Source organism: Dendrobates tinctorius, unplaced genomic scaffold (assembly GCF_039654945.1).
Source record: "Dendrobates tinctorius isolate UK_male_01 unplaced genomic scaffold, ASM3965494v1 ptg000164l, whole genome shotgun sequence".
NCBI classification, from domain to species: Eukaryota; Metazoa; Chordata; class Amphibia; order Anura; family Dendrobatidae; genus Dendrobates; species Dendrobates tinctorius.
The window spans coordinates 8,404,612-8,429,003 of record NW_027361831.1 but is presented as its reverse complement, the minus strand read 5'-3'; the positions used below and the strand labels follow the sequence as shown (position 1 = coordinate 8,429,003).

The 24,392-nt window shown below is 46.3% G+C and overlaps 1 protein-coding gene across 7 annotated transcripts in view; it reads right to left on the bottom strand.

Annotated features, from left to right (window-relative positions):
* LOC141052932 (uncharacterized) overlaps positions 1–24,392 on the bottom strand; it is a 251,013-nt gene that overhangs the window by 218,405 nt on the left and 8,216 nt on the right. For 3 of the 7 annotated variants that reach the window (XM_073550256.1, XM_073550261.1, XM_073550255.1), the window contains exon 2: positions 913–1,024. The exons of 3 other annotated variants lie outside the window; for them this stretch is intronic. In XM_073550256.1, the coding sequence (XP_073406357.1) occupies positions 913–990 (78 nt within the window). In that variant the 5' untranslated portion in view covers positions 991–1,024. Of the gene's footprint in view, positions 1–912; positions 1,025–24,392 lie in introns of those variants that run through there. One more of the 7 variants, XM_073550259.1, reaches the window with a different exon arrangement.

Below are 24,392 nucleotides of genomic sequence, written 5' to 3'. Positions count from 1 at the left end.
CCAAATGGAGTGTCCTAATTACGGCATGTTTGATGTTGTTTTATTGTATTCGATAAACTACAACCAATGATACCATGTGTGTGTTTATACGAGCTTTCCTCGGCCAGATATAGTCATGATAAGTTATGATTTGGCTACAAAACTTAAGAGAAAGGGGGGTGGAACCTCCCCAGCCGACCCTTTTGGCGAGGTCACACAGCAAAGACCATAAGGGATGCGAGGGGACAATCAGGCAGTTGAGCTGCAGATTCCATGCTAGAAAGATCACCAAATGTCTGGAGATGTCTGGCTGCCCCTCCCCCCAACCACATGGGTTGCCTAAAGAACAATAAGCAACTTTAAGTGTAATTTCTGTTTTCATCCCTGTTATTTTTATATTTGCATTGTATATTTACTGTCTCAAATTTGTAACAACTTTTTTTTCATCTGTGTAATCACTGTCCTCTTTGGGGAATAAATCATAGAATTATCAGTCTGCCTCCATGCTCTAAGAAACGAACTTATGCACCCTTTTGTAGATAATCATGGTGTGTTCGGTTGACTGGGCTATCCGGCAGTACGGAAGGGTCTTATATGCTGAATGGGTGGCTGAGGCCAAAGCACTGATAATTCCCTTACTGCAGTAGTCTAATCGCCTGTGCACAAAAAGCAGCCTGTCCGGCGACTAATTATCCTAGGTGTAGTTCCCTGACTAACCTGAGGATAAGGGGGCGCCGGAGAGATGCGAGTTCCAAAGTAGAACTGACAAAGTGGGATATCCATAAATCCCCGCAGTTCTTGGAAGGTTGTTAGCAGTGGTGGGGCATCCAAACTAACCCCCCTGCGATAAATTATTAGAGCAAGATTAGCTTGCTGTATATTTTTGTCACATGGTACCAGTGGCGGGATAACTAAGATAAGCCCCCACTGTACCTGTGATAGCCGTGTGCTGGCAGTGCGTCGCATCACTCCGTCCGCTGACATACCCGTGTCAGTGGCGGTCTTCCACATATCGGTGGCAGCGATCGGGGTTTCGTGACATTTCCTAAAAAAAAAAAAAAAAAAAAAAAATCTTGGTTCCAAAATTGTGCTGATGTAAAGTAATCATGTGGGAAATGTTACTTATTAAGTATTTTGTGTGCCATATATCTGAATTTTTTTTGCCCTTAAATCTAAAAGTTTGAAAAGTTCGAAATTTTCACCAAATTTCCATTTTTTCCACAAGTTATATCAATGAAATTTTACCACTAACATGAAGTACAATATGTCACGAGAAAACAATGTCAGAATCAGTGGGATCCATGGAAGCGTTTCAGAGTTATTAGCTCATAAAGGGAAAGTGGTCAGAATTGTAAAAGATCCAGGTCATGAACGTGCAAACCAACCTTGGGGGTAAAGGGGTTAATGCAAACTTGGTAATATTTCTTTTAATCCCTTCCTGACATTTGACGTACTATACCATGTCCATGTGGCCTGGGCCTTAATGCCCATTGACGGGATAGTACAACATTATTTGCGATGAGCCGCGCTCTCGGGGGGTCGGGGGGGGGGGGGCAACGCGGCTGATCACAGCCGGCACATTAACCCACGGCACTCTGTGATCAAAAATGACCGCAGTGTTCCGGGGGCATACGGAAGCATCGCGCAGGAAAGGGGCTCCCTGCGTGCTTCCCTGAGACCCTTAGAACAATACAATGTGTTCGCGTTGTTCCACCGGCCTCTTCCCTGCAGGCCCCTGGCTCCAAGCTGGCCGCGGGGTCCTTCTGGGTCCTGCAGAGAGATGGCTTCTCCGTGTCTGCTGAGAGCAGGCGCTGAGAAGCCGCCTGCACTGCTGTTATAGAAATATATATTTATGTATTTCATCTAGATCTCACTTGCCTGCTATAGGCTATATGCTATATACTCATATATACTCCATGTACTCATATGCACACATAGATACATATTCACAGCTTGAACTTTGTAACCAGTTGCTGGAAATGACTTGCTACACCCCATGAGCCATTCTGGGGAGCTGATGTTATCTCATGATAGCATTGTCTTGTGACATTTCTCCCAGACAGAGAAGAGGAAGTAACAAATGTTCCAAGCAGATATTGGAGTCTTGCTGACATTGCAAGACTATGGACAGTAAATCATATGATGTTTGAGTCACCCCATGTCGGAAACCCATATATGTTCATGTATTTAAACTGATCAATCAGATTAGAAGTTCAGCCTTTATGTTGATGAGTAACCACTCCTTTCTGTACAAACTGATAAAAACATGTATGTGCAATAAACCAGCAGAGTCCTTCTGGAAACAGATGTTCCAAGCCGATATTTGAGTCTTGCTGACATTGAAAGACTATGGACAGTAAATCATATGATGTTTAAAGGGGATCTGTCACCCTTTTTATCCCCCATTAGCTGCCGGCATTGACATCGGGGGCTTATCTACAGCATTCTGTAATGCTGTAGATAAACCCCCGATGTAACGTGAAAGAGAAGAAAAACACGTTATATTATACTCACCGAGGTGGGCGGTCCGGTCCGATGGGTGCTGCGGTCCGGTCCGGCGCCTCCCTTCATGCGATGCCGTCCTCTTCTCCCATCCTGAAATGGCTCCGGCGCAGGCGCATTGCTCTGCCCTGTTGAGGGCAGAGCAGAATTCTGCAGTGCGCAGGAGCCAGACCTCTCCCGACGCCCTCAACAGGGCAGAGCAGTGCGCCTGCGCCGGAGCCATTACAGGATGGGAGAAGAGGACGTCATCGCATGAAGTGAGGCGCCAGATGGGACGGCGACACCCATCGTACCGGACCGCCCACCTCGGTGAGTATAATGTAACCTGAAAGAGAAGAAAAACATGTTATATCAGAGGTTTATCTACAGCATTCTGTAATGCTGTAGATAATCCCCCGATGTCTATGCCAGCAGCTGCAAAGCCAAAAAAAGGGTGACAGATTCCCTTTAAGCCACCCCATGTCGGACACCCATATACTGTATGTTCATGTATTTAAAATGACCAATTAGATTAGAAGTTCAGCCTTTATGTTGATGAGTAACCACTCCTTTCTGTACGAACTGATAAAACCATGTATGTGCAATAAACCAGCAGAGTCCTGCTGGAAAGAGATGCTGCTGCTAACAACGTGTGTGGGGTGTCTTCTTTCCTGTTGAGCGCTCAATAAGACTGTCTAATTAGGACAGGCCGCAGCACACACAGAGATTTAAATCTATATCAATTAAATTTCCATAACAATTGGGCGCCCAACGTGGGGTTGTGGACGAAACGCACGGGGACCCTGCTGACCAGAGAGGACGGAGGTGCCGGCCAAGGGCTTGGCTCATGGGGACGGAGATTTGCGCAACTCCATAAGTAAGGTAAGAAAACCTAGTTATCTTACCTGAATGTTCCCTGTGCCCAGTCCGTGTCAGCAACTCTAGCTGGTCAGTGTGGTCACCAAACCCAGGTAGTGTAAAAAAGTCCACCCTTATCCAAACCCTGGGATGTGTCTGCTGTGGTCCTGTATGTCTAGATCCGGGAGAGAGTTGGTGGAAACTGATTGATTTGTGCTTGTGGTTGCTGGGAAACCGATAGCAGGGAAGTTGAATCGCTCAGATAAGTCCTCACAAATACACCTGGACACAGGGGAGGACAGGAGAAGCCTGCCCAGGGACAGGTGGTGGGGTCTTAGAGTTATCACAAGGCGAATCTCCTATCAAGCTATCACAACAAATACACCCGTGCACAGGAAGGGACAGGAGCGCCCAAATCGTCAGGCACATGGTGGTGTTAGCTTGGGGGAGATATTGCAAGCCAAATCACTTGACAGGTTGCCACCAACACACCTGTACATAGGGAAGGACAGGAGAAGCCGGCCCAGGTATCAGGTGGTGGCAATTTTGTGGGAGTTATCACATTCCTGTTACAGGCGAGTCAGGCAGGACGTCCGATACAGCGTGGTAACATTCCCGGGTCACCGAGCGCAGTGCACCCAGTGTGGTTGGCAGTTATCAGTTACCAGCAGCTGTTTGACATACGTGTCACAAAAAAGGGCTTCGATTTCTCCCCGGACGTCTATATGTGCATCAACCTGTGATTTCACTGCTGGTTTCCACGAAGATCTGAAGCACAAAAAGTTTTTTTTCTGAGATTATATATACACATTTTTTTTTTTTTTTTTTTCATATTGTCATATTTGCTCTGAACTGTGCTTTTCCCTATTTTATGTTTTATCTTGCATTTTTTTGGTAGAGATTTTTGTTACTGTAGTGTGAGAATTTTTGGGAAAGCTGGGTCTTTTGAGTATATCACTGTAGTCTGTTTGTTTTTTCTCTTCCATTGTTCTCAGAAGATTTTACTGAGAGACGCAGGCAGAAAAAGGGAATTGTGTGTATCCTGTATTTGTGCAAGGACTTTTTTTTATCGTTGGAAGTGTACTTGTATCGATCTTTGAATTTTCGGAGTAGTTCTTAAGTTTTATCAACTTTTTAATTTGTTTTCCTTTTAAAAACCTTTTACTCCCTGATCATTTTTCTCTTTTTCTTTTGGGTTTTTCCATTTTTAAGTTTTGTTATCAGTTTTTTTGGTTTTCACTTCCTCATTCTTCACTTATTCATTCGTTTTCCTTTTATTTTTGTTAAAAAGAGAATTTTTATCTGCTTTTGGTTATTTCCTTGTTCTCTTGCCAATTTTTGATTTTCCATTTTGTTGTTCTGCTTTTGAAGTTTTTTTTAATAAATATTTCGGATTAGTTTTTTCCTTTCTTTTTAAGCAAGTTTAAAACAAAAGGGGTTGCAAAGTGTTTTTTGAAGTTTTAATCACTTTTTTTTTTTTTTAAGTTTTTGGAACAGACATAGTAGGTGTTATTATTAGAAGGAGAAACACAAGAGCACGCTATAAATCCCATATAGAAAAGTACAATTTTTATTATATTAGTAACAAAAGTACAAGAACGGATAATAACAGATGTGCTCATAAATAGTATGGACAATATGTCCCATGGCCCAACCTCACACCCCCCAGAATGAAAAAACCAGGTGAATATATACCGTGAACCTTAGGTCATGTCTTAGATCAAGATACCAGCCCAGCAGATCTAAAATAAACTAAGTAGCAAGAACCAAATCCGTTCATGCAATTACCCACTCACAGTAAGAGTCAGAAAGATAGAGCCGGCGCTGGCCAGGATCAAAAAATCATATCAGAAGACCAAGGAACAACTCACCGGGGAGAGGAGGAGGAAGGGGTCCAACAGTGGGGCCTCCGACGCGCGTTTCGCGACGTCCCCCGCCGCTTTATCAAGGAGGAGAATAAGTGAGAGTGTCCCGGTAGGGCCTTCAAATAGCCCCTGACCCCGGTCACATGACCGGCGTCCACCAATCAAAGTGGCACAAACGGCGCATGCGCCGTTGTGTCTGCAGGTCCTGTGCTGCAGTGCGGCGTCCACACACTGCGCATGCGTCGGAGCAAAGCGCACTGTGCTCAGGGACGCCGACCGCAACATGGAGCCGCACACCACACGGCGACGCGCACGGCCAAACAAGGATTTATGGGACACAATGTGAATGGTCCCAAATCCAAAAGTCTAAATCAAGGGACCAAAATTGCGTAAAAATAGCCACGCTGTATATGAATAGTGAATAGACACTATAAATAATGGGGGGGGGGGGGGGGGGAAGGTTTGTTACGTTAGCCACCAAAAAGAAGAAAAGAGGGGGAGGTAAGGAGGGGGGGGGGGGGAAGAGGGGCACCAACAACAAAGTTGGAGATGGAACATTACAAAAATGGAATAAAACTTAAAGACTCATTCAATCCTCTAGGTTTCATGGTGTCCAAACGGACAATCCATTTTCTTCCTTTTGGGTTTAGATGGTAACCTGAAACAACGTATTGTGACATGGCTTTCCTTGTTTGTGGTTTCTGCATGACTCCATATTTCCCATGTTGTTCTGCAGTGATTGTTTTTAATTATTATTTTTTATCCTTATTGCTTTTAAAATATTTTTTGATATGTTTATTTTTTAGTTTATTTCCTTATGTGCCCCGGTTCGGCTTCTATTAGCCCTATATAGTGGATCCAATATCTTACTGTCTACAATCAAGAACATCTACGGACGTCCTAACAGATCAAACTTTTTGCAACATGCTGTGTATTTTTGAATGTGATATTTTTTCCCCTTCTTGTTTTGATTGTATACTCTACTGTACTTTACTTCTAGTGAATCTATGTTTGATTGTTGCAATTGGTTGGAAATTGTACTTTTCTGTACTGCTATACTTATTATTGTTAGGGGTATTGTGCACATTATTTATAGTGTCTATTCACTATTCATATACAGCGTGGCTATTTTTACGCAATTTTGGTCCCTTGATTTAGACTTTTGGATTTGGGACCATTCACATTGTGTCCCATAAATCCTTGTTTGGCCGTGCGCATCGCCGTGTGGTGTGCGGCTCCATGTTGCGGTCGGCGTCCCTGAGCACAGTGCGCTTTGCCCCGACGCATGCGCAGTGTGTGGACGCCGCACTGCAGCACAGGACCTGCAGACACCACGGCGCATGCGCCGTTTGTGCCACTTTGATTGGTGGACGCCGGTCATGTGACCGGGGTCAGGGGCTATTTGAAGGCCCTACCGGGACTCTCTCACTTATTCTCCTCCTTGATAAAGCGGCGGGGGACGTCGCGAAACGCGCGTCGGAGGCCCCACTGTTGGACCCCTTCCTCCTCCCCTCCCCGGTGAGTTGTTCCTTGGTCTTCTGATATGATTTTTTGATCCTGGCCAGCGCCGGCTCTATCTTTCTGACTCTTGCTGTGAGTGGGTAATTGCATGAACGGATTTGGTTCTTGCTACTTAGTTTATTTTAGATCTGCTGGGCTGGTATCTTGATCTAAGACATGACCTAAGGTTCACGGTATATATTCACCTGGTTTTTTCATTCTGGGGGGTGTGAGGTTGGGCCATGGGACATATTGTCCATACTATTTATGAGCACATCTGTTATTATCCGTTCTTGTACTTTTGTTACTAATATAATAATAAAAATTGTACTTTTCTATATGGGATTTATAGCGTGCTCTTGTGTTTCTCCTTCTAATAATTATATGCTTTGAGTTTACGCCTGGGGTGTTGGAGCTTGGTTGTTCCTTGTCTCCTCATCACCCTTTACTTATGGGACATTCGTTGTCATAGTAGGTATTATTCAGAAAGTCAAGTATGTGGTTTTGCAAGAACAGTTTTTCCTCAAACTGCAGCATGGCATAATGTATTGAAAAGAAAAATGGAAGTTTAGCTAGTGAAGCTGAATTGCCGTCTGCATTTTTTAAAGTGACAGCGGATTTTACAACATAGAAGGTGCTGAGAGTTAGGCTGTGTGCACACGCTGCGGATTAGGTGCGGATTCATCCGCGCGGATTTTGTAAAATCCGCAGGTGAAACCACAGGTCAAAAGACCTGCGGTTTTACCTGCGGATTGCTCTGCGGTTTTGCCCTGTGGTTTTTCATCTCCTCAATGGAGGAGATGGCAAACCGCAGGAGAATCCGCAGAAAGAATTGACATATCAATTCTTTCTGCGGATTGAAAACCGCAGATAATCCGCGCGGAAAATTCCGCACCGTCTGCACTGCGGTTTTTGATTCCCATAGGGAATCATTGTACTGTACACCGCAGCAGAAACTGCTGCGGGTCCGCAGCGGCCAAAACCGCTGCGGAACCGCAGCAAAATCCGCAGCGTGTGCACACAGCCTTAGTGTGAACAGGAAAGGATTGGTTTTTACATGAACAAAAGAAAAAAAAAAAAAAAAAAAAAAAAGTGTTTTCAGCAGCATTCTAATCTGTGCTGTCTGAGAGGCACCACAAATCCAAGCATGCCTTCAGTGACTGCAGGAAAGGGGAAAGAGTCCGCTCCCCACTCCATCTCTCTCCCCCCACTCTTCCCTGCTCCCATCTCTCTCCTCCCTCCATCTCCTCTCTCCCCACTCTATCTTCTCCACCCCCACCTATTTCTCCTCCTTCTCTCTCTCCCCTATCTCTCCATCTTCATCACCACCGCCCACCTTTCATCCTCCCTCATCTTCACTCTCTCCTCCTCTTCTCTGTCCTTCCTCCTCTCCTCCACCATCCCTCTTTCCTCCTCACTGTCCCTCCACCCCTCCCTGCTCTGCATTCTCTCTCTCCCTTCCACCTCTCCGTTCAGTCACCAGTTGGCCCAGTGCCAAATCCAGATAATGATAATGAGGTGTCCCTACTTCCACAGGGCACCCTCTCTAAAGAGACAGCTATGATACTGGGAGAAGAAAGTGAAACACTCCCCACACAACACCACAGGTGCGCCCCCGATGCAACAGCTAGCAGAAGGGAGGTGTGTGCCATCAGAGACTGCCTGCACCTGCTAAGAATGAGACTAAGAAATTTATGTGCCAGACGGAGCTGCAGTCTCAGAGGGGGGGGGGGGGGGGGGGGGGGAGTACTACCCACACACAAGTCAAACACACAATGGCACAGTGCCTCCTCTGATGAACATGAAGAAGGGGCACCATACATGCCTAGTATTAGGAGAAACTCACAGACACCAAGTAGGCAGGAGCAGATAGAGCCAGAACTCTTACACTATGTGCCCTTCACCCCTAGTCAGGTGTTCAGTATTCTAAGAAATCTGCCAGACCCAGATATGGACCCCATGCCATTTTACCGAAGAATGCAGCAGAGCCAGCAGACATATGCTGCAACCTGGAGTGATCTCTGGCCCATAATGGAGATAAAAGCAGGTGAAACACTCTGGCCAATCATGAAGGAACACTTCAAGCTTCCATCAGAATTAGATGTGCATTCCTGGGAATCAGGATCAAAGCTAATTGAGCAGCTCAGAGAGTGGGCCAAAGCCAGACAAGCACTCAGCCTACATAACATGAGCCAGGCCGAGACAGAGCCTGTAGACGAGTTTCATGGCAGAGTCAGGCAAGTATTCCAAATTTTAGGCTTCACTATTCATGATCAGGTACACGGACAAATGTTGGCACAGGCCTTTGTGCATGGACTAAGAGAACCAATCAAGAGACTGCTGACAGTGGCCAGGCCTGAGTACAGGACAATAGCAGTAGATGCCCTGCTCGCAGTAGCCAGAAGAATTGAGTCCCTCCCAGGAGTGCGGAGGACAGGCCCTCCTGTGGTGGCCACTGACGTGGAGGAGCAACTATCACACAGAGTCAGGAGAGCTGGTAGGTGTTTCAACTGTGGCAACCTTGGCCATTTCCGGAACCAGTGCACAGCACCCCGGCAACCCAGGGCATCCCGCAGAGGAATAGGCCAAGAAAGAAACACAGAAGACAATGAAGAACCCTGTCCATAAGACAGAGGCAAACCAGGTCCGCCAGACATCACGCCCCTGACATGTGAAACCCCATCAGCGGACCCAATACCTCAAATCACTGGGGGCTGTCATATCTTTCCTTGTGGACAATGGTGCAGTCAGAAGTGAAAATCCTCAACCCCACCAGTCTATCAGAGCACTCTGTCTTATATGGGGGACTGCAGGTCAAGACAGACGTTCCCCAGCTTGCAAGCCCCTGCGCATGTGGACACAGCCAGGACACTCCATCCTGTTCCAGTTTATGGTGGAGACCTGCCCACCAACACCTGATGAGAGCAGACCTACTGCAGGAACTGAAGGTGACCAAAGTGTTCCATGAAGATGTGACCTTGACCTCTTCTCCACCCCAGACCCAAGAAGAATCAATCATACTGGTGGCCCTACAAGAGCTTCCCTCAAACTACCGGTGCAAGCCTATTCAAGGAGGTGCTGGACATAGCACCCGGAAGCCTATGGTCCAAGGGAGACTTCAAGTTGCACCAGTGCGGGTGTCACTTAAGTCTGGAATCCCGGACGCTCAGAAGGCCCAGCATCCACTGCTCATCACCCAGAGCTAAACTGCCTCTGACCAACTGGAGGTTTAAGTGGAACTGCTGTTCAAGAAACGGCCTAAGAACTTTGGCATGGGCCAGGAAAACTCTCAACCCAGAGGGACCACACCCACTTCGTGAAATGGCTGCACTGCTTGGACAAGATTCTGAAGGTGCTTCCTGAAGTTAATCCAGGCCCTGGACCAGAAGACAGCCACTCAGTTCCTCAAATTGGTTAACAAGATGCTGACCTGAGATCAAGCTGGGTGAAAGGAACTGCTGCTGGCTGGTAAAGAAGACGCCCCAGCAAAAAGAACCCCTGTGAGAGCAAGAAAGCTCAGCTGGATGTCATCTCTGATGAAGAGGACCCCAGTATAATGGCTTGTTTTCCTGCCGGCTCTGTGCCAAAAGATGGGAGTCACTCACGGCACTGTGAAGAGCAAGGCCAGATTGAGCCGCCTCACCCACAGGAATCATCATGCAGTCCCAGCTTTTCTCGATCAAGAGGAAGACTGTGAAAGGAGAACCAGACCGGGTTGAATGGTGCATAACCTGAGGGCTGTGAGCGAAGCAACCGTGTTTGAAACCCCAGTTGTGCCAGATCTGCACACTCTGCTGACAAACGTACCAGCCACAGCAACTGTGCTCACGGTGATGGATCTGCCCGAAGCTCCCCTCAATGGTCCCGCTCACCTGGATGACCAGTTCCTGAGACCGCACAAGGGGGGTGCAGAGCAAATGGATAGTGATGCCCAAGAGGGCCCAGAACAGTCTTTCACAGCTCACCAGAGCATTGCTCTCCATCCCCGTCAACTGGATTGCGGAGCATGCAGAAGCCATCGACATCGCTACCTGCACAGCCCTTTCCTTGTCTCCTCTACTTTGCCTGGTGGAGCAGCAACGTAAATTCTGCAAAAACAGAGTCCAGTGGTGTCAAAAGAAAGTTACGTTCCTGAAGACACCGTATCGCCCAATAGACGAAACACTTGACAGATGACCAGAGGACCGCGGAGGAGAAGATGGCTCCCTTAACAACTCCGAAGATGCAGGCCTTCCTTGGTCTAGTCTCGTACTGCAGAACTTGGATCCCTGGTGCTCCAGGCTTAATGCAGCCTTCATCTCGAACAGTAAACTGAAAGACTACATAGTCTCTGCGCCAGCTCTAAGCCTCCCTGACTACGAGAAGCAATCCCGTCTTTGCCGAACAGAAAAGGAAGGACAAAGATGGAGAAGGTCATGCTACTGGCCAGTCTTAAAACAGACCCACCGAGGAAAACCAGAGGCCTCTAGACTACCCCTCCGCCGGCCTGGATCCAGTTGCAAGGGGGGGGCCCTCCTGCATGAAAACAATATCTGCAGCACACGCCCTCCTGACAAGGCTGCTCTCCACCACTCTTCAGTGCTCTCAGCCGTTACCTGTCTCTACTCCCACTCCCAAGGGGGGAGGCGAATACGGACCCTCAGATGAAAAATCTGCAAGATACCGTAGATGGCTCCAGTTTTGCAGATGATGAAGGAAGGTTCCACACGGGATGTGCAGCGACCAGCAAACAAGACATCCTATGGTCCAGAAGTTTGTCAGCTCAAGAGCCCAAGAAGCGAAGCTGATAGGCCTGCCAGATTGCGAAGAACAAAACTTCCAGGTACTCGCATGGCACCCGACTTCGGACCCATCTGGGCTGCAAGAGACTTCATCACAGCAAGCGGATCGACCGTGAAGCATCATGGAGCCATCAGAGACCTGCTGGATGCTCTTCAACTACTAAAAGTGGTGGCAGTGTTGAAGGTCAAGGCACACGGAAAACTAAACACAATAGAGACACGGGGCATCAACATGGCAGACGTGGCAGCCAAAGAAGCAGCCAAGAGGAAGACAATATGGAAAATGGGAGAGGTCGTAGAGCCGGAGAGCTATTACATGACGGTTGAAGATGAGAAAACCTGACAAAAATGACTTCCTGAAACCTGTACAAGAAGTAGCAGGACCAGACTCGGAAGGAGGAGAAGGAAAGCTGGATGCTGAAGGGCAAAAGCACTGGGCTCCAAAAAACCTGTCTACCTCAAAACGTCTACCTCAAGACAGACCCAGTCTACCTCAAAGTGTGTACCCTACGGTGGTTCAATGGGCACATGGCCCCCGCGCAGAATTGAAGACACAGATGAATGACCTGATCGGACTCGACTCCCACCTTAACAGCCAAATTCCCAGCAGCTGTCTGGCCTCTGGCAAATTCAACATCGGACAAGCGGGAAAGGTTCCCCCACAACATTTGGCCTGAAGATTTCCCAGTAAGGAACCGGTTGGCGAAGACTACTGCAAAGAAGCTACTCTCAAAAATAGTGTGCAAATATGGGGGTTGCAGAAGTAATAGCAAGTGATCAGGGACCCACATACACAGCAAACCTGACACAAGAGACCTGATTAGCAGTAGGGTCAGACTTAGGCCTACACACTTCCCACCATCTCGCACCATAGACTAAGTGGGACACTTGAGCAGCATGCTAAAAAATTTGCCCAAGAGACAGACAAACCCTGGCATTAGACACTCCCATAGGCTCAGAAAAAGCTGTCACCAATATGAAACTTTATTTAGGTCCAAACCCAGGTTAGGGGTATTCTTTACTTAGCAGTTGACTATGCAATGTGATACTTTGTCTGCATGTGTAATGGAATTTATCAAGAATCTTGCGAATGTCCATTCTCGAGTTTTCCTTCATTGCCAGGTCCAGATTCGGTGCCTGGTATGCACGCCCTGAAGTCAGGAGACTGAGTGTGGGTGGAAAAAGTCCGTAAGGAGAAGCCCTCGATCCTAGATTTGATGGCCCTTCTCCAAGTGCTGACGCCACCAACCTGGAAGGAAAAACCCCCACCTGGATCCACGCACCGCATTGCAGGAAAAGGCCTTCATACCAGAAGATACACCTGAGCTGGAATGATGCTGTGGACACCCTACCTGACTGAATAAATTACCTACCTGATAGAGAATACACATGCACTGACTGCATAGACTGCTAACTAAAAGACTTTGATTACAATGCACCAAACCTCCGTTAGGGAAAGATCTCCTGACCGGCCATTTGCGAAAGTCTGTATGGAGGGAAGATGTATGCGCTAGGCGTGCGTCAGACCACTGGCAGCATAAAAGAGTTGCAGCGCTTTGGGCCAGGAGCAGGATTTTAGGGCAAGCGATATCTAAGGGGGAATTGTTATGGAAATAAGCCGGATTACTTACCGGTAATGCTCTTTTAATGAGTCCACGACATCACCCACTTAGAGAGAGGGATTCGCCCATAGGAACAGGAAACCTACAGAGATAAAAGAGGGCGGTCCGCCTCTCCCCCTCAGTTGGATTTCAGAGTACCAGGAGGACCGCCAATTATTAGGCCATTATATTATCCCGTATTCAATTTTTTATTACTTTTACCACTAGGAAAGGTGTATATACATTAACTTCTAGGGAGGGTTAGTGAATGGGTGCTGTCGTGGACTCATTAAAAGAGCATTACCGGTAAGTAATCCGGCTTTTTACTCTTCGCCACGACAGCACCCACTTGGAGAGACTTTCAGAGACCTTCACCTGGGAGGGACCACCGTGCCGAGAACCGCTCTACCAAAGGCCAGGTCAGCTGAGCATGATAAATCAAGCCTATAGTGGTTATAAAAGGTAGAGGGTGTAGACCAAGTTGCAGCCTTACATATAGACTCGATTGCGACGTCTCCCCTCTCTGCCCAAGAGGAAGCCATAGCTCTGGCGGAATGTGCTCTGATACCCTCCGGAGGATCTTCATTGTTCTCGGAGTATGCCAGCCAAATCGCGTCTCTGATCCACCGAGACAGAGTACCCCTTGTGACCTCATATCCCTTCTTTTGGCCCTGGAAGGAAACAAATCGAGCCCTACTCTTCCTCCAGCTGCTAGACCTCTCGATGTATTGTAATACAGCTCTTCTAACGTCTAGTGTATGGAACTTTTCTTCCTCTGGAGTAGAAGGGTTACTAAAAAATGAAGGGAGGTGGATCTTTTGTGATCTATGAAACTTCCCTGCTACCTTTGGCAAGTATGAGGGGTCTGGTTTTAATATTAGCTGATCCTGGAATATCGACAGAAAAGGGGGTTCTATTGAAAGTGCTTGTATGTCGCTAACTCTTCTGGCTGAGGTTAGTGCAACTAGCAGTATTGTTTTGAAGGATAGGTGTTTAAGGGATATTGAATCTAATGGTTCAAAAGGAGGACGTGTTAGGGCCTCCAGTACCAGGTTCAAGTCCCAAGGAGGAACTCTGGGTATGTGCACCGGCTCGCTCCGCTCACAGGCCGAGATGAATCTGCCTATCCATCTATTGCCTGCCACGTTATAACTATAGAGGGCCCCTAGAGCAGACACCTGGACTTTTATTGTGTTAACAGATAGTCCTAATTCCTTCCCTTTCTGTAGGAACTCTAGAATTGCTGTTATCGGAATTTCTCCGGAATCAGGAGCTGCATGGAACTCTAGGAATTTTCTCCATACCCTGGTGTAAATTTTTGTCGTTGCCAATTTTCGACTTTGTAGGAGTGTATTGACTAATCCCTCCGAGAATCCTCTTGATCTAAACATTTCCCTTTCAAGTTCCAAGCCGTCAAGTGGAGATTGTCCACTTGAGGATGGAAGAATGGCCCCTGTGAGAGGAGCCTGGGGGTTGAAGGAAGCACCCACGGGTCTGTTACTGACATTGCTTGCAGACATGAAAACCATGGCCTCCTGGGCCAAAATGGTGCTATTAGGATTATTCGTGCTTCCTGTGCTCTGATCTTTCTGATCACCTGCATAGTATGATTGGTGGAAAAAACATATGCCAGTTTGAATCGCCACGGGGCCTGGAGGGCATCCAGAATTTCCGGATTGTCTGTCACGTTTAGAGAGGCGAACCTTCGCACCTGCCTGTTTTTTCTGGTGGCGAAGAGATCTATTTGGGGAAGACCCCAAAGTGACACGATGCGTGTGAATATCAGCTGGCTCAGACACCACTCCCCTTGTCGCAGTGTATGGCGGCTTAGAAAATCTGCTTCCACATTGTCTCTTCCCCCTCATGTGGAGGGCTGAGAGACAAAAAATGTTTTTCGGCTAAGGATAAGATCCTTCTTGCGGAAGACATTAAGGCGACTGATCGAGTCCCGCCTTGTCTGTTCAGATATGCGACTACTGTGGTGTTGTCCGAAAGGATTCTCACGTTTTCCCCTTGTAACTGTGGAAGAAAATGATATAATGCATGACTGACAGCCTTTAGTTCTTTCAAATTTGATGAATCCTGATCTTTGTCTATATCCCATAGGCCTTGGGCAAAATTATTCCCCATATGGGCTCCCCATCCTGTGGGGCTAGCGTCAGTAATAATTATACGGGAGGGCGTTATAACCCAAGGTACTCCTCCCGCTAGGTTATCATCCCTTAGCCACCATGCGAGGGAGGTTAGGATCTCCTGGGATAGAGTGATTTTCTTTGTCAGATTCGCCCGGTCATGGGACTCCTCTAAGAGAATTTGGTGTTGTAGTTCCCTCGTGTGGAACTGGGCCCACCGAACTGCCGGGATGCAGGCAGTAAGGGATCCCAGGAAGGACATTGCTTCCCTTAAAGATGTGTGGCCAATCTATTGCTATCCTAACCTTTTTAATTGCTGAAATTTTTACCTGTGACAGCAGACATTTTTGGTATATGGAGTCTAGCTCAAGACCCAGGAAGGACTGAACAGACTGCGGCTTGATTCTGGACTTCTTGAAGTTTATTATCCATCCTAGAGCCTGTAGGGACAAGATTGTATCAGCAACTCGTTCATTACATTGCCGAATTGAGTTCCCTACTATCAGAAAATCATCCAGATAGGGTACTATCAGTGTGTCCTTCTGGCGTAAAAAAGCCATCACTTCCAGCATCACCTTTGTTAATACTCGTGGTGCGATGGAAATGCCGAATGGCATGGCTGTGAACTGGAGATGCTGTATCTTGCCATCGAGGAGGACCGCCACTCTGAGGTATCTCTGATATCTGCAATGGATGGGAATATGGTAATAAGAATCCTTCAGATCCAAGCCTGCCATCATACAATTGGGGAAGAGGAGTTTAATCGTGGATCTTATGGATTCCATCTTAAATTTATGATTTATTATAAATGAATTTAATTTCTTCAAGTTGATTATTGTCCGGAATGATCCGTCTGGTTTAGGTATCAGAAAGTGAGGGGAATAAAATCCTCTCCCTTCCTGTCCTTTAGGCACATGGACCAAAACTTTTTTGTCCAGTAGGTTCCAAATCTCAGCCTCCAGAGCCTGCTGTTGGATTGGTGAGCTGAAAGATGTTACGATTAATGAATTACGGGGTACATGATGGAACTCTATCTTTAACCCTTCTTTAATAATGCCCAGAACCCAAGGGCTAGCCGTAATTTTCTCCCATTCTTGAAAAAAAATTTTTAGCCTCCCCCCTACTGGAAGGACTGGCTCCTCAGTTCCTGTCCCTGCGGAAGCAGGATCCTCTAAACATGGCACCATTGCCCTTTCCTTCCTTTGTGGCCCAGCGGTTTTGATTTTCTGCTGGTCTTCCCCGGCCAAATGGTCGTCTCCTAAACGCCCTCCTATAAAATGGGAGAGGAGGGTTAGGGAATCCTTTTTTCCTTTCTTTTGCCTTAGTAAGGATTTCATCTAAGGCTTTCCCAAATAAGAACTCACCCTCGCAAGGAATGGCACAAAGCTTTGCTTTGGATTGTGTGTCACCTCTCCAGCTTTTAAGCCATAGGCTACGTCTGGCGTTATTAGCCAACCCTGCTGTTCTGGCTGCCATGCGTAAGGAATCAGAAGCATCTGCTATATATGCTGCTGCGCCACGGATTAGTGGTATGGCGGCTCGTAGCTTGTCTCTGGAGATCTTCTGGTCTATTTGCTGGTCTAGTTGATCGATCCAGACCAGCATAGAGCGAGCTGTGCACGTACTAGCTATTGCCGGTTAAACGTGCCGGTAGCTGCCTCCCATGCCCTCTTTAATGAGGCATCAGCTTTCCGGTCAAGAGGGTCTTTTAGAACCCCAGTGTCCTCCACTGGTAAGATAGTTTGCTTTGAGGCGGAGGCCACTGCCGCGCCCACCTTCGAGACCTTAACCCATGTCAACAATTCTTCGTCGCTAAAAGGGCTACCTTCTCTTTGAGGTTGAGGGAAGATACCCTCTCTGGTCCTGTCTCTCCCATTCCTTCTTAACTAGAGCTTTTATTGCTGGTATAACCGGAAAAACTCCTCTTTCTGTCTGTCAGACCTGCAAACATAATTTCTTGTGTCGTTTGCGGCTCCTTTGTGTCTGTGCATCCCATTGTATTCCTCACGGATTTAATTAAATTGTCCATATGATCTAAAGGAAAACAGCAACGGCCCTCCATAGGATGCATTGGAACTATCCGAGACTACTTTGCCTTCATCGGTGTCTACGGCCCCTGCTGCTGGCTTGTTAGTTTCGGTACTAGTAGGCCTGCTAGACTGGCTTAGGGCCTGTAGTTCTTCCCTACACAGGGCACATTCTTTATTTTTTGATTTTTCCTTCCTCTTAGTCTGAGGTAGAGACATAATGACGAGAGAGAGAGAGAGAGAGAGAGAGAGAGAGAGAGAGAGAGAGAGAGAGAGAGAGAGAGAGAGAGAGAGAGAGACATTTTATCAGCTTGATAGGCAGAGCGTCGTCCACTCACCCAGAGAAGCTGTAGGTATTGGCTGAGGAGGCGGCTTGTTGGCGTGGCTTCTGTGGCTGCGATCCGAGGAACCTCGTCTTGCGTGGTCCTTGGCTGCTGTTGCATCGCCTGCCTGGGGATGCGTGTCCTGCCTTGGTGAAGGCATGATTGCACGCCGTATCCCTGTGCCCCAGGCCTTTTGTAAGCCCCTTCATACCTGGTACCTCCCCCTCCTGGTGCGCCTGTTTGTGGCTCATTAGCCTGCGCTTCAGCGCTGAAACTAGCCGCCCGCGCTCTGCAGGTTAAATCTCTTCCCTTTTTTTTTTTTTTCTCTCTTCCCTCTGGATGGGGCGGGGAGCGCCTCTATGCCCGCAGTGCTAGCCAGCTGCGCGTGCGCTCTGAGACGAGGAACCTCCGGTAACCCGGAAGTTCCTCCTTACCACTTCCTGCTGCGCTGCATGTGCGTCCTCCTAGACGCTGAAGCCCCTTTAGGAACGCCGGAGGCTGCCGCATTCTCCGGTTCCTGCGCCCCCACACGGACCGGAATGGATCCTACCGCAATTCCGGTGTCGTGTAGTCATCAGAGGAACCCCCGGTCGGCGCCACCCGGTACCAGTGTTTCTGCTCGGTCTGTGCCATACCAGTCGAGGAGGGAGCCGGACCCCAGCACTCCCCCGTCGCCGCTTCTGGACCGGAACCCCTGCCGTTCTCGCAGACGCTGCACAGGCGGTTCCTTGGCCCAGGTAAGACTGTACCGTATCCTGCGGTTCCCCTTAGGAACAGGAAACCAACTGAGGGGGAGAGGCAGACCGCCCTCTTATCTCTGTAGGTTTCCTGTTCCTATGGGCGGATCCCTCTCTCCAAGTGGGTGCTGTCGTGGCGAAGAGTAAAATATATGTAATGTATTTCATCTAGATCTGACTTGCCTGCTATAGGCTATATGCTATGTACTTATATACTCTATATATTCATATGCACACATAGATACCTTCACAGCGCTCTTGAACTTAATAATCAGTGGCTAAAGATGACCTAACCCCATGAAGCCCGTCTGGACAACCAACGTGATAGCATTGTCTCGTGTCTTGAGAAATATTTAGCAGACATGGGAAATGAGGAAGTAAGGCCAGATGTGCCAGCCGATATCAGAACATTGCTGACACTGCAGGACAATGGGCCGTAAATTATATTGCTAGAAATCAGCTTTTTGGTAAACTCTTCCATATATGTTCATGTATTTAAACTGACCAAATAGATAAGTTCAGCCTTTATGTTAATGAGTAACCACTCCTTTGTACGAACTGATAAAACCAAGTATATTCAATAAACTTCCAGAGTTCTGCTGGAAAGGATTGCTGCAAACTAGGCTTGGCGTCTTTCCTTCCTTGAGCGCTCAATAAGACTCTGTCTAATTAGGACAGGCCGCAGCACACACAGAGATATATATCTATATCAATCAAAAATCCATGACAGTACCACTGAAAACATCATCATGACCCACAAAAAATGAGCCACCACACAGTGTCATCAGTGAAAAAATAAAAAAGTTATAGCTCGCAGAATAAAGTGATGAAAAAATAATTATTTTTTATATAAAATAGTTTTTTAGTGTATAAAAGTGCCAAAACATAAAAAAATATAATGAGGCATTGCTGTAATCGTACTGACCCGAACAATAAAACCGCTTTATCAATTTTACCACACGCGGAACGGTGTAAACGCCCCCCCCCAAAGAAATTCACGAAATGCTGGTTTTTGTTCATTCTGCGTCCCAAAAATCGCAATAAAGAGCGATCAAAAACTGTCACGTGCCCAAAAATGGAACCAATAAAAACGTCAACTCGTCCCGCAAAAAATAAGACCTCACATGACTCCGCGGGCCAAAATATGGAAAATATATAGCTCTCATAATGTGGTGATACAAAAACTATTTTTTGCAATAAAAAGTGTCTTTTAGCGTGTGACAGCTGCCAAACATAAAAACCCGTTATAAATAGTAAATTAAACCCCCGTTATCACCCCCTTAGTTAGGGAAAAATAATAAAAATTAAAACAGTATTTATTTCCATTTTCCCATTAGGGTTAGGGTTGGAGTTAGAATTGGGGGGTTTCCACTGTTTGGGCACATCAGGGGCTCTCCAAACGCAACATGGCATCTGATCTCAATTCCAGCCAATTCTACGTTGAAAAATCAAACGGTACTCCTTCCCTTCCAAGCTCTGCCATGCGCCCAAACAGTGGTTTACCCCCACATATGAGGTATCAGCCTACTCAGGACAAGTTGCACAACAACATTTTGGGTCCATATAAAACAAAATACCCCTATGGAGTCACCACCTGTATAATTTTGACTCAGGGGGAGGGGATCGATGATGGACACTCCCACATATCATATTCAAACAAAAGAAAAATGGAGTAAAAGTCCGTTGTACTAGAAAAGTATTAAATTTATTATACATAAAAATAGTACTGACATATCATAAACAAACATGTGCAACAAAGGAATCGGGTAATATCAGCTACTTTTTGTCCTGTCCAAATAGTATCAATAATGATAAAGTGCTCAGTGCTTATTGTAGAGATGGGCCATAGAAAAGGGACACAAAAAAATCAGGAGAACCCAGGTGCGCATCCTGAGGAAAACCCTCCTTATCCCATGCTAAAGTGCTTACCCATCATATGCTCCAGGACATGTGCAGCGCCGCCACCGACGCGCGTTTCGCCTCTTTCTCAAGGTGCGGTGGTATGTCGCATAAGGGGTCAAGATTAAATACCCTGTCAGTAGGTGCCCCTAATCGGCGCATGTGTCCGGTCCTGCGCCCCGGAAGTTGCATTGGTCGCCGGAAACAATGCAACTTCCGGGGCGCAGGACCGGACACATGCGCCGATTAGGGGCACCTGCTGACAGCGTATTTAATCTTGATCCCTTATGCGACATACCACCTCACCTTGAGAAAGAGGCGAAACGCGCGTCGGTGGCGGCGCTGCACATGTCCTGGAGCATATGATGGGTAAGCACTTTAGCATGGGATAAGGAGGGTTTTCCTCAGGATGCGCACCTGGGTTCTCCTGATTTTTTGTGTCCCTTTTCTATGGCCCATCTCTACAATAAGCACTGAGCACTTTATCATTATTGATACTATTTGGATAGGACAAAAAGCAGCTGATATTACCCGATTCCTTTGTTGCACATGTTTGTTTATGATATGTCAGTACTATTTTCATGTATAATAAATTTAATACTTTTCTAGTACAACGGACTTTTATTCCATTTTTCTTTTGTTTGAATATGATATGTGGGAGTGTCCATCATCGATCCCCTCTGAGTCAAAATTATACAGGTGGTGACTCCATTGGGGTATTTTTTACTCTGTTCCATATGGTTTTGTTTTATATGCTTGCTGTGTTTTCACAGTTACCAATAAGGAACACATGGATTTTCGTGAACGCGAGAAATTGTGGCAGACTGAGCTTGATAAAGTGTTTAATGAAGGATCTGGTATTAATACGGATTTTAAATTTGGTGACACTAGTACCTTGATTGTGAAATATAAAGAGCTACTCAAACGCACGCGATTATGGTGGAATAAGGCATTCATGGAAAAATATCTAATTTGTGGCCTCATACCAAGAGGTTTACGGATACAGGTATTTCCATCTTTTAACATCAATGATAGTGACTTTGGGAATCAATGGGAGGAAGCTGCCTCCACATGTTCAAGAAAATATATGGAATTGTTATGTAAATATAATGAAAAACAGCTCAAGGAGTTAGATGTGGAAATTGGGTCTATAAAGGATGAGATTAACCCCTTCCTGCCATCCGACGTACTATCCCGTCCATGGGACCTGGGCCCCTATGCCCATGGACGGGATAGTATGTCTACTGCGATCAGCGGCGCCCACGTGGTGAGCGCCGCTGATCGCGGACAGGTGTCAGCTGATTATCACAGCTGACACCCGGCACAATGTGACAGGGGCGGTCACGGACCGCCCCCGACACGTTAACCCCTTGCACACCGCGAGAGTACCGGGGGTTAGAGGGAAGCATCGGCAGGGAGGGGGCTCCCTCCGTGCTTCCCTGAACCCCCCACGGCAGCGCAATGTGCAGCGCTGCTGCGGGGGGCTCCTTTCCTGCAGGCCCCCGAATCGAAGATGGCGACGGGGGCCTTCGGGGGCCTACAGGAAGCTGGCTTCCTCAGTGCCTGCAAAGCGCAGGCATGAGGAAGCCTTCTGCACTGCCTGTGACAGATCGCTGATCTGTCACAGTGATCTGTGATGTGACAGATCAGCGATCTGTCACAGGACAGTGATGTCCCACCTGGGACTATTTAATAAAGTTAAAAAAAATTAAAAAAAAAAGTGTTAAAATAATTAAAAAAAAATAAAATATTCCCCCAATAAATCCATTTTTTTGAAAAAAAAAAAAATAAATAAAAGTACACATATTAGGTATCGCCGCGTCCGTAACGACCCGCCCTATAAAACTGTCCCATTAGTTAACCCCTTTAGCGAACCTCTTAAAAAATAAAAAACGAAGCAAAAAATAATGATTTATTATCATACCGCCAAACAAAAAGTGTAATAACGCGCGATCAAAAAGACGCATATAAATATCCATGGTACCGCTGAGAACGTCCTCTTGTCCCGCAAAAAACGAGCCGCCATACAGCATCATCAGCGAAAAAATAAAAAAGTTATAGCTGCAGAATAAAGCGATGCAAAAATAATTATTTTTTATATAAAATAGTTTTCATTGCATAAAACCGACAAAACATAAATAAACGACCTAAATGAGGTATCGCTGTAACCGTACTGACCCAAAGAATAAAACCGCTTTATCAATTTTATCGCACTCGGAACGGTGTAAACGCACCCCCCAAAAGAAATTCATGAAACGCTGGTTTTTGTTCATTCTGCGTCCCAAAAATCGGAATAAAAAGCGATCAAAAAATGTCACATGCCCGAAAATGGTACCAAGAAAAACGTCAACTCGTCCCGCAAAAAATAAGACCTCACATGACTCGGTGGGTCAAAATACGAAAAAATTATAGCTCTCAATATGTGGTGATGCAAAAACTATTTTTACAATAAAAAGCGTCTTTTAGCGTGCGACAGCTGCCAAACATAAAAACCGCCATAAATAGTAAATCAAACCCCCCGTTATCACCCCCTTAGTTAGGGAAAAATAATAAAATAAAAAAAAATGTATTTATTTCCATTAGGGTTAGTGTAGGGTTAGGGCTGAGATTAGGGTTAGGGGTGTGTTGGGGTTTGGGTTGGAGTTAGAATTGGGGGTTTCCACTGTTTGGGCACATCAGGGGCTCTCCAAATGCAACATGGCGTCTGATCTCAATTCCAGCCAATTCTGAGTTGAAAAAGTCAAATGGTGCTCCTTCCCTTCAAGCTCTGCCATGCGCTCAAACAGTGTTTTACCCCCACATGTAGGGTATCAGCCTACTCAGGACAAATTGCAAAACAATTTTTGGGGTCCAATTTCTCCTGTTACCCTTAGGAAAATAAAAAATTGGGGGCAAAAATATCATTTTCGTGGAAAAAAATGATTTTTTTATTTTCACGTCCGAGTGTTATAAACTTCTGTGAAGCACTTGGGGGTTCAAAGTGCTCACCACACATCTAGATAAGTTCCGTGGGGGGTCTAGTGTCCAAAATGGGGTCACTTGTGGGGAGTTTCAATAGTTTAGGTACATTAGGGGCTCTCCAAACGCACATGACACCTGCAGACCATTCCATCAAAGTCTGCATTCCAAAACGTCACTACTTCCCTTCCGAGCCCTGACGTGTGTCCATACAGTAGTTTTCTCCCACACATGGGGTGTCAGCGTACTCAGGACAAATTGGACAACAACTTTTGGGGTTCAATTTCTCCTGTTACCCTTGGGAAAATAAAAAAAATTGGGGACTAATTGATCATGTTTGTGGAAAAAATACGAATTTTTTATTTTCACGCCCAGGCGTTATAAACTTCTGTGAAGCACTGGGGGGTTCAAAGTGCTCACCACACATCTAGATAAGTTCCTTAGGGGGGCTAGTTTCCAAAATGGTGTCATTTGTGGGGGGTTTCCACTGTTTTGGTACATCAGGGGTTTTCCAATCGCGACATGATGTCCGATCTCAATTCCAGCCAAAAACGTCAAATGGCGCTGCTTCCCTTCCGAGCTCTGCCATGCGCCCAAATAGTGGTTTACCCCCACATGTGGGGTATCAGCGTACTCAGGACAAATTGCACAATAACTTTTAGGGTCCTGTTACCCTTGGGAAAATAAAAATTGGGGTGAAAAGATCATTTTTGTGGAAAAAATATGATTTTTTAATTGTACCGCTGTACGTTATAAACTTCTGTAAAGCCCTTGTGGGTTCAAAGTTCTCACCACATATCTAGATAAGTTCCTTGGGGGGGGTCTAGTTTCCAAAATGGGGTCACTTGTAGGGGGTTTCCACTGATTAGGTACATCAGGGACTCTCCAAACGTGACATGGCGTCCAATCTGAATTCCAGCCAATTTTGCATTGAAAAAGTCAAACGGCGCTCCTTCCATTCTGAGCTCTGCCATGCGCCGAAACAGTCGTTCCCCCCCACATATCAGGTATCAGCGTACTCAGGACAAATTGCACAATAACTTTTGCAGTCCAATTTCTCCTGTTACCCTTGGTAAAATAAAAAAAATTGAACCTGAAATATTTTTTTTTATGAAAAAAAGTTAGATGTTCATTTTTTTTTTTTTTAAATATTCAAAAAAATTCCTGTGACGCACCTAAAGGGTTAATAAACTTCTTGAATGTGGTTTTGAGCACCTTAAGGGGTGCAGTTTTTAGAATGGTGTCACTTTT